Source organism: Delphinapterus leucas, chromosome X (assembly GCF_059928025.1).
Source record: "Delphinapterus leucas isolate spDelLeu-1000000601 "Yukka" chromosome X, BTC_Dleu_Yukka2, whole genome shotgun sequence".
Lineage (NCBI taxonomy): Eukaryota > Metazoa > Chordata > Mammalia > Artiodactyla > Monodontidae > Delphinapterus > Delphinapterus leucas.
The window spans coordinates 19,421,441-19,436,989 of NC_143150.1; the positions used below are offsets into that span (position 1 = coordinate 19,421,441).

The following is a 15,549-nucleotide window of genomic DNA, read 5'->3' on the forward strand; positions in this document are numbered from 1 at the left end:
CTATAAAATTAAGAAAAACTTAAATTGATATACAACTATGCATGTGTCTATTTTACATCTGTATGAACTCTGCAATGAAAGAGTTGATTCAGCAAACAAAAATTGTATTGCGTCTCATCATGTAAACGTTAAAATGTAAAGCAGTTCAAAAATCCCTTCTGGGTCTGATTTTACAACTTCCAATTGATTTGTTTGCAAATTGGAAAAGAGGGGAGGTTTCCACTAAAAACTAAGGGATTTTAAGAGGGGCTTTAGTTGATGAGTATAAATAGGCTTTATCAGCCAGAAAGATCTAGGAGATTATGTGTTTTACAGGCTGTATGGTTTGTTCCAACTTGATCCCAGTGGCATCACAAATACAAAGGAATATAAAGATGCACTGAGAAGCAATATAATGGGATTAAGGCTAAGATTAGTAGTGCTTTTTATAACTTGCTTGAGCTAAGGAGTTGTGTTTGTATATGCATACAAAAGTCTTGTTTTTAAAGGGAATTTAAAAATTAAATGTAAGAACTTTATTGAATGTGAACAAAGTTAAAGCAACAGTTCAAGAGGCAGTATAGAAACTGAAATCCAACATAAGAACCTTTTAGAGTCTTCATTTGAGTTTCTCTACCTAAAATCCTTAACTTTTCTTATGGGGGTTAAATTTAATGGACTTTAGCACTGAAACAATGTGAACAGCAGTGTGATAAGAGTAGTGGCAAGAATGAAAGCATTCCTCAATGGTATTTACAAGGGTCCAAATAAGAATATGTCCCCTGACCTTTTGTCTGTACTCCTACTAACAGGGAGAGGGAAAAAAAAAAAAAAAAGCCAGGCCATTTCGTTCAGTGGAAAACTACCTTGTAATGCCCGAAGATAATAATTCCAAAAGCTAATGTTTAAGATGGGCAACAAACAAACAGTTTTCAAGCATATGACTATTAAGAATTGACTTTGTTAGGAATAAACAGAATGACTCAATCAAGTAGGTAATTATATTATCGCATCATAAATGAACATGCAACAGAAAATGTCAAAATAGTTTTTTTAAAATGACATTTCAAGCTTACTTTTGAAATTTTTCAATTAATTTCTTCACCATTTTATCTGTGATACCAGGACAGGCAGCTTCAGCCACAGCAATACTTTTCTCCAGTTCTTCGATTGCCTGATTCCTGCTAGCATTATTCTCATCCTGCTGTTTAAGCTGAGAAAGATCAATAGCTATAACATTTAAAATTATTATACTTCTTAAAATAGATATCCAAAGCTAATGAATCTGTACTTACTTCAGCAAATGCAGGTGTGATTATCATAGACAAACAGCTCAGGGTTTGTACAAGATCTTGCTCCTTTGAACAAATATTACAGATTATACACATGACATTAAAATAATCATTCATGTGCATTCATTGGAATCCTCCTCCCAAAAGACCCAACACGGGGCAAGTTTCCATGCTTTCTTCCCATCACTAATTCCCATCCGTCATCCATAAGTTCTCTAACTTAGAGGACTACAACTGATATACATGATTCCAATGGGTTTAGATATCTCTAGGTAAAATGCATTTTAAAACATACCAATCGCCACTTAAATGACTTCTATGACCTTTCCTTAATTAGCTCAAAACGAATGGCAAATGAAACCTACTATGGACACAGTGAGGTAGATGAGCGTTTAGGGGTATTAAATTCTAACAATTTTTGGCCATCATACTCTCACTATATAGTTCGAAAAAGTCTACCAAGAGGAAGTGATCATCTCCATATACATACTGCCCCATTCTGTAGTTTCTTTGGATCAGGCTTCTTTCGCACGGTGGTAAAGCTCCATTCAGGATGAGTATTATTTTCCCTGCTGGTGGATTCCCTAAAGAGATTGCCAAAGATACTTCTGTAAGTTCCTAAATGATACAGCTTGGTGAAAATACCTAATCAATGCAGCCAGACTCCGAACGGAGAACTGTCCCGATGTATAAAAAATCATTTGATCTCAGTTTCAAATCGACACTGCTTTTTACTGAAGAATAGCAATGGTTCTCAACTCTAAGTGTGTACCAGAATCACACGTGAAGGTCTCTTACTATATATAAAGCCCTGCCCCAACCCCTTCCCACTGACTAGATCAGGATCTCCTGTAGCGTGGCTTGTGATTTTTTTTTAATTTTTATTTTATATTGCAGTATAGTTGATTTACATTTTTGAAAGGCTCCATGGGTGACTCTCATTGGGCAGCTAAGGCCAACAACCATTAGAACAGAGTAAAAACAACTATCCTGGTATTTTTCAGACCTTTTAAAAGTTGGGCAATTTCTCATAAATGCAAGTAGTATATCTAAAGAAATTTGGTGTTGCCTTTGTGTCAATTCAGCTAGCGAAGGAGTAAATTAAATTATGGACTTAGAGGTTAAAATGTTAGTATAAATGCTGCAGTTAAAAAACAATGCAACTTTTTAGGGTGTACAAATGAGATATAAATGAATATTTCAATGTCCCGGTCTGATCACGGTTTGGTACATGGCCAAGAGCTGGGAAACGTTAGTTCTCCAGAGGGATTTTGCAGGTTGCCATCAAAGTAAGAGAAGACATTGCTCCTCATCACTTTGGGCAAACTAGTAAAACACCTTAAATCGAATCTTGTTCCAAAATTTTGTAATATACTCAAGTATCCACTAGGGGTTAGACCGAGACCATTCAAAACTAAAGCAATTCACTTCTAAGAAAAAAAACGTGTTTCCAAATTCATTGTACTTCACAGACGGTGATTTTAAAAGATTTTCACAGTTTCTAAAGTCAGACTTTAGAATAAGGTTTATATTTTATGCTAGAGAAAGCATATTGGATCACAGTTAAAATATATGCAATATTAAAATGGGCTATCTACATAAAAATTAAATAATTGGTACATACGAATCAGAGCCCTCAGAATCAGATTCGTCATCACTGTGTCCTTCTGCCTTCCATCTCTTAAATCGATCTATCAGTTCAGTCAGATAAGAAGTCTTCTTTGAATTTTTTACAATGAATTTATGTTTCAGAAGTTCTTTAGCTGTAGGACGCTAAGGAACAAAAAAGAAAGGATGCATGAATATTTCTAGGCTCTTTTGATTGCAAGGAGTGATAAGAAATCACTTCAGCTATTAAGCCGAAAGGTGTAAAAGTATGTCTGCAGATATGAGGATAACTAAAATGCCACAGGACAATAGCTAATTCTATTTTTGAAGTGGCTCAAGGCAACCAAATTAAATTCACTATTTTGGTACCAATTTGCTAAAGCCCAATGGGCAAAAGGTGGCCTACCTACTAGCAACAGGCAGCAGGGCTTTCTTAAAAGCAGAGAAACACATGGCAGGACTTTGATAATTAAGTAAAAATTTAAAAACGTTTCAAAATAGTGCTTTAAAATACTTTTATTATATTTACTGTAAATTGGAAAAAAGGGTGAAAACTAGCAAGGCTGTAACTTTGTTAATTATCTGTACATATCATATGACCCCCTTCTTCATCACACATTAATTCATATCGCATCTAAATACAAACACCAGGTGCTGTGGGGGATACTTTTCCCCCTAGTATTTTATTACTATGAGAATATCCATTAGCAACTTAAAAATTGTCACATCAAATTCAGTTCTTGTATATTTCTAGTTTCTCGAAGTCATCGGGCAGCTTTATTTTAAAAACAGTAGAACAACTGTAATCAACTTTGCCAAGTAAATGAATGGAGCTCATTAGACTTCAGGAAACGTATACAACTTCATGTTGGAATTTCTGAACATTAAATAAAAAATAGTGAAACGCAAACAACTTTTCATGAAAAATGAAAACACACTTGAATAAAAATCATTGTGAATAGTTATACATATACTTTCATAATGACACCCTAGAAAATGAACTTTATTTCCCCCTGAAATAGGAAATGATCAACAGAATAAAGAAGAAGCTAGGGACCATAGAAAAAAGAGAAAAAGATGCAGGGGAAGGAGAGAAGAAACTACGGATCTTGTCAACAACTAAACAAAATTAGCAACATAGAGGGAAGAATCACGTTCCTGGATGGATCTTAGACAGTTTTCACAGGCACTGTATTCCTCACTGTTGAACAAACCACACTGGCTCTATGTAGATCTGATCATAGAAAATAGTAGTCATAGCATATATACTCACAAATGATGGATCTTTGTTCAGGCAAGCATCAATAAACTCCTTAAAGGATTTAGTAAAGTCTCCGACAAGAGTTGGAGGATTGTTTTTTGGAATAAGAAACAGAACTCTCATAGGATGCATATCGGAGTTAGGTGGCTCTCCCTTGGCTAGTTCAATAGCAGTAATTCCCAGTGACCAAATGTCAGCCTAAGGTAAGGAGGAAAGAACAATTACCTTGAAATTCCATTCCAACATAATGCCACAAAATAACCTGTGGAGTCTAACGGTCATACAATATGAAAGTGTCTCAAGAAATGTGATGTTAATAAATTTTTATTAATATAATTCATTTATTTAAAAAAATGATCAAATACTCTACTTTGTGCCAGGTACTGTATTCTAGGCACTGAGGACTCAGGTGGTGACCAAACCAGACAAAATCCCTGCTCTCAAGGGGCTTATGTTCTAGTAGAAGAGACAGATAAATAAATAAATAATAGGATGTCAGATGGTGCTAAGTTCTGTGAAGAAAATAGTAAATCAGGATAAGGGAATAATGAATAAGGTAAAAGGGCTGCAAATTTACACAGGATGGCCAGGGAAGACTGTTCTGTGTAGGTAATGTTTAAGCAGAGACCTAATTGGGAGAAAGGCTATTCCAGATAGAGGGAGAGGCAAGTGCAAAGGTCCTGAGGCTAGAGGGGACTTGCTGTGTTTATGGACCAGCAATGAGGCCACTGTGGCTGAAGCAGATAGAAAATAGAGGGCCAATACAAATTAATTTTTTAAAAAGTGGAAGTGAAGAGAGATCAAAAAAAAAGAAAATAGAGGAGAGTGATAAGAGATGAGCCAGAGGTAGACAAGGGCCAGGCTGTAGAGAGACACATATGTGATAGTAAGAACTTTGGATTGTATTCCAAGTAGGATGAAAGGCCACTGAAGGGAAGAAGGTCCAAATATTACCAGCAACAAGGGAACGTATGATTTACCAGCAACAACTGACATGACTCTAGCTTTAGGAATACTTTAAAAGGAAGGAGTATTAAGGCAATTTATTAAATAGGATAGTACGCTATATAAAACTTAATATTAAAAACAAAATAGTTTGTACAGGTAACACTTTACTTTTGAGTCATAAGCTGACTGCTGGATAACTTCAGGAGCCATCCAAAATGGTGTTCCCACAAAGGTATTTCTTTTAATTTGTGTATCTGTCAGTTGGCCAGCAACTCCAAAGTCAGCAAGTTTCACATCTCCTTGTTCTGAGAGCAAGACATTGGCAGCTAGGAGGGAAAAAGAGATGAAAAAACCCTCAGCTTCCTCAGAATGCACCTGTTTTTCTCAGGTTCACATTAGACTTCTGTATACCTTTTATGTCTCGGTGAATTTTCTTTTCTGAATGCAGGTAGTCCAGACCTTTCAAAATTTCCTTTAGCATGGTAGCAATCTGGAACTCATCAAATGGACCAGCTCTCAGCTTAGGGGGAAAAACACATACATACATATACATGTAAAAGTTTGGAACAATGAAGTTCGAACTTGACATTCTCTTTGAAATAAGAGAATCGCTTAGATATATGAAGCAGTTCTGTTTATTAAACCAATATTTAAACAAATGAGAAAATTTTAAAAGGTGAGGAAAGTTAAGTCAAAGGGCAGAAAGGGTTTTTTAATGATTAAGTTTAATCTTGAAAGATAGTACAACCTATATACTAGCTCCAAATCCTAAGGTTCTTAAATATTTACATCAAAGATCTAAGAAACATGCTTAAATAATGACAGAACTAGCTTTCTTTTTCTCAGATAGGAAAAAAGAAATCAGCTACTTAAATTTTGGCATTTGCTGTTTAAAACTTATTAAATATTTACACCGAACTGATTTTTAGATCAGACGGTCCATAAGATTTTTGCAGCAACCAAATTTGATCATATAGGTCAGCTGTAGCACAGTTCTTAGCATTTGTGTATTTCAAAAACATTGTAAAGCATAGAGCCTTTTTTGAGACTCAGATTTAAATTTTAGCTAGGAATATAATAATTAAACTATTCAGACTTTCATTGTAAAAAAGTATCAAATTATGGAGGGATACGTTTTTTCAAATAAATGTAACACATTTCCCTGTACTAAAGCCAGTAGTTTTAACTGCAATACAAGGAAAGCAATGATTAGGTTTCAGGAGAATTTGTAATGGAATATCTGAAAATCTCTCCTTAAAATAAATGGTTATTTTAAAATTCTGGTACCTCATAAAGCACAAACAGTGGACTGTACAATATTATTACAGGAAAGGGTGGGAATCTAAAGTCAGAGCTGAGGTAGAGTTCTGTTTGCTGGAAGGAGGGAAGAGGTGGTGAAAATCAAATATTGCCCACTATGCCTCACACTGGGAGGGATTCACAGCTCTTTGGCACCTTCTGTATTTCATCTTTCATGAATGCCATATTTATTCTGAATAAAGGGCACTTTCATGTTGAAATTTAACAGCTTAAAATAGAAACCACACTTCGGTCTCACCATTTAATATTAACTATGCTCTGGATATATAGTATACTCCAGGGATGTTCATAGTTCAATAGGTGCCTTTCCTAGGTAACATTATCTGTTTACTTTCAAATATATCAACTTCCACCCCAAAAGTTTCTTTTTAAACAGCAGTGATTAAAGTCATCTAAAAGGTGAAAATGGCATACTATTTTACTGATTGCTGGCAATGAAATTCTGAGGTACTACCAAATAAGTTAAAGATAAATGTCATACTACTTAAGATTAGTACTTAGTATCACTGATTATAAAATGTTGACAGGGCCAGAGGAGGTATACCCTCAGTCACTTAGGAAATTGGGCAAGGTCCATATAAAAGATACTAGCTATCATTCTGAAGGATTTCTAAAAGTGCCCTGGATAATACAGAATTTTAAAAATATATTTAAGTAAAAACAAACAGAAAAGTGGTCCGTTGCTTATCTGGTATACTTAGGTCCAGTTTAAAATTCAGTAAAAGTAAAATCTCACTTAACTGGGTACCGGAGGGGGATGGTAGGGGCGCCTGGGTGGCAGGGAAATGGGAATGGGGTGGTGGTAGAGCTGCGTTTTTCTTGTTCACTATCAGACAGAAAACTGTCCCAAACCTTGTGGTTAAAATGTTTCCTTAGCCATGATGATAATGATCAGAAAAGGAGAAATAAGGGAGTTGGAAAGAGAAGGAAGGTAAAGTAGATGGAACACAGATTGCTTTTTAAAAAATTTCCAACGCAACCTTGGGAGAGATGACGCAAGATCTTGGTCGACTGTCCCTGGAGCGCACAACTGAGCTTCTCTCCAAAGACTGAAGACCATATCATGTCTCTAATAGCTAACACTTCTGCCCCCAGGGCAGTGTACTGGCCTTGTGTGATTTGCCTCTGTTGTCAACTGAGGATATTCAAGAGAGGGACATTTTCCCTTTCAGAGACTATCTACTTGTGGGCTTGGGGGTGTTCCTCATACTCTTTTGACTTCCAGCCAGTCCCTAATGCACCATGTTTTGTTATGCTTTCTCTTACAGTTAGCATACTGTTTCCAACTTTTTCCCTTGGTGCTCATGTTTTATTCTCTTAACCTTATTATATGTGTTTTTGTTGTAAGTCACTGCAATTCTGTTTGGAAAGAAGTAAGGTATAATCAATTCAATAAAATAATGTACAGTATGCTCAAAGTCTGTTCACATACAACTAATTATTTTTGTTAGAATGGGAGGGAATCTTGAGGTATACACTATATAATGTTGACATCAATACTGGTCATAATCATGTTCCATTAGTCAGGCACCAGTTTAAGGGATGAACACTCTACCCAGCATCCCTCCTGATTTCTCTTGTCCCTGGTAGCAGTGCCCTCCTCTAAGCCTGATCCTTTCTTAGATTCCCCCAAATGATAGCATTCATTTGTACAGGACTATATATGAAGAAGAAGTAGCACATTTTCTCATCACTTGCTCTGCCTACAAAGTCCAGTCAAATGAGGTTTATAATTAAATCACAATATCATTAAGCGTTAGGGCTAGAAAAACAGAGTTAGAGAGATTACTCATCTAATTTCTTCATTGAACATTTGAGGCACAGGTTAAATGGCTTGCCCAGTATTAGCCAGCTAGTCAATGGCAGAACCAGGACTAGGATCTAGGTCTCTTGATTTTAAGAACATTTTAAGTTCATTGAATTTATGCTAATAGGTATTTGTTGTACTTAGGTGGAGATCAGAATGGCAGAATGAGATTATGATCTCACAATCATTTCATTCAGAGATTTCATAAAACTGACCAAACTACTACTGGGGATACAGATTGTATTAGTTAGGGCTGGGCCAGTGTCCAGTGCTTCACATTGCTATCAGAAATCCGATGAAAGCAGTGCACTAGCTTTGCCAATGCCTACAAAACAGGGAAGTGACATGGTAAGCACTTTTGGGGGCAGTTAACTGTGATAAATTTGGAAAGGGTTCTTAATATTTAAGAAGTGGAAGGAGGCTCGTGGAGCAATTGTGAGGCTTCTTGTGGAGCTAATGAAAAAATTATTGTGTAATCAAACCATGTGACAAGAGAAATAGAGCTGAGATCATTTAACGGCAAGAGGAGAATGAGACCAGACTCCATAGGCATGAAGGATTATTATCCAAAGAAACACCAGTTATGTTCTCTCACTAGAGGAGAGAGAAAGAACAAAATGAACTCTAGCTTTAGGATATAAGAATTACATTAGACACAAGGAAGGATGACCAAACTCAGCAACTGATTAAACTGCGATGAATTCCTAGAAGATGAGGCTCTCCATCAAGTTTAATTACCATTTCTTTAGAATGGTTTAAGTATGGTTCTGTTTAAAGGGAAGAAAATCGCTTATGGTCATTTCTGTTCACAGGATTATCTGAAACTTTGGAGTCATTGGCAGTTAGGATGAAAGCCTTTAAAAAATATTTGATTACTTTTAGTCAGAAAAACTCATCTCCACTTTAAAAAATAAGAATTAAAATTACTTTTAGAAACAGCAGACTCTATAATTTCAAAGGCAGAAGCATATTATATAAAAGTCATATTATATTAAACATGGAAGAGGAGCTTAGTGCAAATTCTTTGTTTTATAGGACATCCAAGTCCAAGGAATTTATGTGTCTGGTTCACAGTCACAGATTTAGTTATAAATAGAGCCAGCGCTAGAACCTCAAACTCCCACAGGCCAGCCCAGTGGTTATTCTACTACACAAACTTGTCTCTAGTCATTCATATTGCATTTTAAATACAATGTCATATTAATAAAGATTTAAAAGGCGGGGAACAACACTGACAGAATCACACCACTTGGGGAAAACAACCAGTGTTTCTCAAAAACATTTCATGCACGAACATATCTTCATTGGTTAGAACTTCTCCCGCATACTGCAGGATTGTAGCAGCCTGGTCCCTGCCCACTAAAATGGCTGTGGCACTTCCAAGTCATTGTGACAAAGATGCCATCACATTTCCAAATGACCTATAGAGGGGCAGAGAGAACTCTGCAGAGAGCTGGGTCTGTAGGCCTTCTTGGTTAGAACCCAAGAGCCAATTTTAGAGACAGTTATCTGAATGATATCTTTTTTAAAAATCTAAGAACACTGAGTCTTCTCAGGGATAAGCATGTAAAGTAAAACTCTAAACTGACGGCAACTGTCACACACTCATTCCTAATTTGGGGGGAATTTTATTTTATTAAGCTGTTTGCATTTCTTATATACTTTAAGAATGCCAGCAATGTGCAGAACCCTGCAATATAGCTGAATCTATATAAGAGTAATAGTCCTGAAGACAGAGTGAACATATTAACTAAACAACTGCTTAGCTTGTCCAAAAACCATTGCTTACTCCAATTAAAAGAAAAAAGTGCAAGTATGGATATATGTGTGTAATTATTTAAAAATACTTACAAGATCCAGTGCTGAACCGCCACCCAGGTATTCCATTATTATCCATAATTTTGAACCCTGTAAAAGCCATGAAATAGTTTAATAATTATAAACCTGAGCCAAGTAACATACTAGCATAAATGTTAAATCTGACATACTAATGTACTGGTTCTAAAATACAGGTTTAAAATTAGTTGTTTGGAACTCAGAATATATTTTTCCATAGACTATTACAAATGAAAGTCAAGTTCTGAGTCTTGGCCCTCCCTGAAACCGATTTACCATATGATATCGCTAAATAAATAACACATTATTGTTCCTTATTGTTTAACTGTTAGCAACTTCTATAAAACCCAGAAAAAACCATCACTTTAAATTATTTTGAATAATGATACTGAAAGGAAACATAGTTACACTAAAGAATGAGGAGGAAAAAGAAAAAGAATGAGGAGGTAAATAGAGACTTGTAGAAATTTTGAATGGGGCTTCTGGGTACTTCCCATGTGATTTTAGAGTTTGAGGACACTGGGTACTGTGCCTTATTTTAGTTTTTGGCTTTTGTTTTAATGTACTTTACAACTTTTACCAACCAGGATTAACGGGAATTTTTTGTACACATATGGAACCTAAAAAGAACATTGACCCCCCTCTCTCCAGAGGTAAATGGATAAGAGAAAGGGAGTGTGTAACTTAAAAAGCATTATGATTAATTCATGTAGAATTAACTTCACTGTAAGTTGTACAAGAGGAAATGGAGCTCATAGGGGGAACACGTCTGTTTGAATTACAAAATAGGTGTACACACACACACACACACACCATTCAGCTACATCAGATAAAATTTGGAATAAATCATTAAATCATTTTTCTTTCAGCTATATTTTGAAATATGGAAGACATCTCTCTCTCCATACCATTTCATGAGTGGTATTCTCTGAATTACTGTAGGACCACAGAATTGACTGAAAGCAGAATGGTTGGTTTTGCTAAACTGGCCAATAGCCAAGTTGTGAATGGATTGTGTTCCAAAAGTCCATTTTTAAGTAAGATGTTTGGAATTTGGAAAGCAAGCATTTTCCCATAAAAATAATGCCTAGGTTCCTGGAGCAGTGTCCTCCAAAAAGACAATTTAACACAAAGGTATCCATAGTATAGCAGAAAGGATACCAGAGACACTACCATTTATACCATAACAATGTTTCTAGGGGAAAATATATTCAGTGTCGTGCTTCGATTTGGGATGCCAGGAACACATCTCTCACCTTTACGGTCCGAGCTGTGGAATGAAGATTCTCAAGCTGTTGCCAGTAGTCCTCAAATTCCAAAATCCCTGGGAAGTACTTAGGAGTTCCATTTAAAATTTCCAAGTGTCTCCATGAGACTGGGGCTTTATTATGGCAGAGAATGGACTCCAATAACATGATGATGAGTGTTTAGGGGACACTGTAGTGGGGGGGAATGGGTTGTGGTGTAGGGTAAGGGTCCGGGGAGGGAAGGCTCAGTTAAATTAAGATGCTGACATTATGTAGAATGTATAAGAGAAAGAAAGGAACAATGTCCCCCGCCCATCTTGACATCAACTCTCTCCTGTCACAGCAGGCCAGCTTGAACTGAGAAGAGAAAGAGTGGTGTATACAGTAGGCAGGAGAGGAAATAAATCCCCATAACAGTGGGAGAGGAGAAGAGTTCCAGGAGTGGTTCATGTAACTTGTTTCCATGTATAGAAATTAGGACTCAGAACATGAGAACTGTGAACCTGATGAGTCTTCCTATTTTTTTCTACAGAAGAAAAAAGTGTTTCTCACAATGCCGTACAGCCTGAGAAGTTTATCTTTTGCCACGTTTTTTTCCTAAGTACTACATTCTACCTCATGAATTCAGAATGCTTCCCATTCACCTGACATTCAAAGAAAAATAAAAAGATCTTATAAAACATGTTTATCTGTTTTGCAGTTCTGCATGAATGAAAGCGACTGTTTTCCAAGTTAAAAACAATGTGTGTCTTTTTTTTGGTACCGATTCAAACAGAAACCTACCAAAATGTATTCATAGAAAGCTTAAAAAGTCGTAAACTTATGACTAAGCAAATTCCCGATCTGAAAAGAAGGCTTCCTCTTTGCAAGCGAGCTATTCAGTGGATCTAGGACTCTTCTGAAACAGGCAGGGAACCAGAGCTGCCTCATAGCTTTTCTGGCTGCTTCCTTCTGATTGTCACTTCTGCAGACAAACCTCGCTGGAGGATGGTCATAGGTCCAAACATTCAGAAGACTGTGAGGCAGGCAGGGGAACTGAAGCAAGGCCCGAGTGGGCACAGGCAGGAATAGCGAGCCAGTGGGGCTCCTCCCTACTCAAGGAAGCTTAACCCACACAGGCTCTTACTTGTTCCTTGTCCACAGCAGGTCTTAATGAAAACACCAATCACAAACCAAACCCAACCAAAAAACCTAGACTCTGTGTTTGTATTCTTTTGGGGGACTACAATTTCTATCTTTGATTTCTGGTAAAAGATGTTTGTGTTGGAGAATGCAAATATGTATGTTTGGTTTGTTCTTAAATAATTTAAAAGACTAAGTTGATATCTACATACTGGTTTACAAATCCAAAAGAGCCAAATGACTCTAAACCTCTAAACCATAACCATATATCTGGCACATTTAAGTATAGGAAGTCCCTGAAGGAAAAATGTCACTTCTCCAATTATAAAATGATCCAAATGTTTTAACAATGGGTTGGAGGAGTTAAGTTTAAAGTCCTGCAGCAGGGACTTCCCTGGTGGTGCAGGGGTTAATAATCCACCTGCCAATGCAGGGGACACGGGTTTGAGCCCTGGTCTGGGAAGATCCCACATGCCTCGGGGCAACTAAGCCCACGCGCCACAACTACTGAAGCCTATGCGCCTAGAGCCCGTGCTCCGCAACAAGAGAAGCCACCGCAATGAGAAGCCCGCGCACCGCAACGAAGAGTAGCCCCCGCTCGCCGCAACTAGAGAAAGCCCACACGCAGTAACAAAGACCCAACACAGCCAAAAATAAATAAATTTTTACAAAAAGCCCTGCATCAACATGGGTGGTCAGTTAGGGGTTAAGAAATGGCTCTCTGTTCCAAAATTCAGAACGCCTAAAGAGTAAGTACTTCAAGAAATAGTTACAGATGTAGAAAACAAAGTTATGGTTACCAGGGGGTAAGGGGGGAAGAGGGATAAATTGGGAGATTGGGATTGACATACACACACTACTATATATAAAATAGATTACTAATAAGGACCTACTGTATAGCACAGGAAACTCTACTCAATACTCTGTAATGGCCTATATGGGAAAAGATTCTTAAGAAGAGTGGATATATGTATATGTATAACTGATTCATTCTGCTGTACACCTGAAACTAACATAACATTATAAATCAACTATACTCCAATAAAAATTTTAAAAAAAAGTTAAGTACTTCAGAGTTATACTGTTTACTGGGGAGAAGTTGGAGCCTAGTTTTAACAAATCACTGGTGTCTGGAGTATCAACTCCATCACCCCATGGGGCCTTTGAATTTGCCACTAAAGCAGACACTTGGCTATAGGGGGGAGAAATGCTACTGTGGAACTTGGAATTCATTTGCTCATAGAAAAAATGTTTAAAAAACATTTAAAATACCCATTATATATATTTATGAGATAATTATTGAACATAGATCAAGTACATGTTGAATTAAGTAGGTTGGTCTATGAAGCAGATAGCCAATCATAACACTGACCACATAAACCAGCATGTGTAAGTAAAATAAGCCAGTCACCAAAGGGCAAATGTTGTATGATTCCACTTATATGAAGAGTCTACGGTAGGGAAACTCATAGAGACAGAAAGTAGAATGGTGGTTACCAAGGACTACGGTGAGGAGAGAATGGGGAGTTATACAGTTTAATGGGTACAGAGTTTCAGTTGAGGAAGATGAAAAAGTTCTGGAGATGAATGCTAGTGATGGTTGCAAAATCACATGAGTGCATGAAATGCCACAGAACTGTACATTTAAAATGGTTAAAATGGTAACTTTCGTGATATATATTATACCACAATAAGAAAAGAAACAGAATGTGAAATCTTATATCACTGTAAGGAATAGTAGAGATCATCTTGCCAGATACTTTACCACCTTGGAATCGTTTTCTTCCAGTCTAGAATGCCTTGTCTATACCCCACCCTCACATCCCAAACCCGATCAAAATCATACTCAAGCCCCACTTTAAATGCTATTCCCCACGTTTTGGGTTATTGCACTTGATGTACCTACCCACAGATAAGTGGGAGATATGAGACAAGTTAGATATACCTATCTGGGGCTAAGGAGAGAGGCTGAAACCAGAGACATGAATTTAGAAATTGTCAGAATAAAGTAGATGAGACCGACCAGGGCAAATATGCAGAATGAGAGGAGTGCACAGAGTAGGTGACCGAAAAATAAATTATCTGCTGAATTGAATCTAATATGGGGCTTCTTAGAGGTGTATTATAGAAAGTTTAAAGCTATTCTTATTTTGAGAGAAAAAACCACTGTACAAGGAGGAAATATTTCCCTCTCCAATTTCTTTCAAGTTTTATAAGAAAACTATGATGTTTAAAAATTAAAGAATATTCCAGAAATATTCCAGAAACATTCGCCATACATTGGAAATAAGCACACACAAAAGTCTCAGGAAAAATAATGAGAAGGAAACAAAGCTGTACAGACTCTATTCTGGAATATTTTACTTCAAGCATTCAATTCTTTTTTAAAAAATAAATATCAGTCGTTGTGGTATGTGGAGGGGAGGGGGGCATATTTCCTTAACATAAACAGAAATCTAAAAGCAATTTTCAGCAGCAAATAAAGGCATGATTCAAGTTCTATTCAATGCCTGAGTGAGCTTCATTTTAAGATTTACATCGAACTAGAAAATATTTAAAGATTATAAAAGATTCTTCCAATGTTATGAGATCAGAACGGAAGGGTTTGCTTATTTTAGCACTCGTCATAAAGACTAACTTTGTCTGTCAAGAAAATCTGCAGTGAAGTAAAATTAAAGGAAAATATTGTGGTCATACTGATGTGTCTGTCTGGTTTGTACTCTTGTTTTTAAAAACGAAGTTATACAGTGAGCTCAGTCAAAATGAATACCTAGTACATTTCTGCATGTCTCAAGGAAAGTGCTACAACTACATACAGTTGCAGAGAGCATATAATTTTCTCTCAAGTGCAATAAATTTTCCTCCAGCTAACAGTGAGGGTCTTGGTTATGTCCTGTGTTAGGACAACCTGAGAAGAACCTGTATCCTACTTTACTCAATTAACTTGACTCACAAAATCTCCCATGTCATCTGAAACGGAAGGATGGGCCACAACAAGAACATAAGTCGATTGATGATGCAGTTCTCCGATGGTACTTAGAGGATGTAGCCTTGATTTTACTGACTGAACTAAACAGAACCCTGTTATATTTGATGTGATTTTAGTTTAAAAAAATTTAAGCCTGTGAA

At 36.8% G+C, this 15,549-nt stretch overlaps 1 protein-coding gene across 2 annotated transcripts in view; it reads right to left on the reverse strand.

Moving 5' to 3' along the window:
* Nucleotides 1-15,549, reverse strand: part of STK26 (serine/threonine kinase 26) — a 65,177-nt gene that overhangs the window by 2,096 nt on the left and 47,532 nt on the right. The window contains exons 4-11 of one of the 2 annotated variants that reach the window (XM_030760605.2): nt 10,067-10,123; nt 5,500-5,608; nt 5,257-5,414; nt 4,153-4,338; nt 2,896-3,044; nt 1,762-1,855; nt 1,275-1,337; nt 1,056-1,209 (exon numbers count right to left, since the gene is read on the reverse strand). In XM_030760605.2, coding sequence (XP_030616465.1) covers nt 1,081-1,209; nt 1,275-1,337; nt 1,762-1,855; nt 2,896-3,044; nt 4,153-4,338; nt 5,257-5,414; nt 5,500-5,608; nt 10,067-10,123 — 945 coding nt within the window. In that variant the 3' untranslated portion in view covers nt 1,056-1,080. The remainder of the gene's footprint in view (nt 1-1,055; nt 1,210-1,274; nt 1,338-1,761; nt 1,856-2,895; nt 3,045-4,152; nt 4,339-5,256; nt 5,415-5,499; nt 5,609-10,066; nt 10,124-15,549) is intronic. The other variant, XM_022563911.3, reaches the window with a different exon arrangement.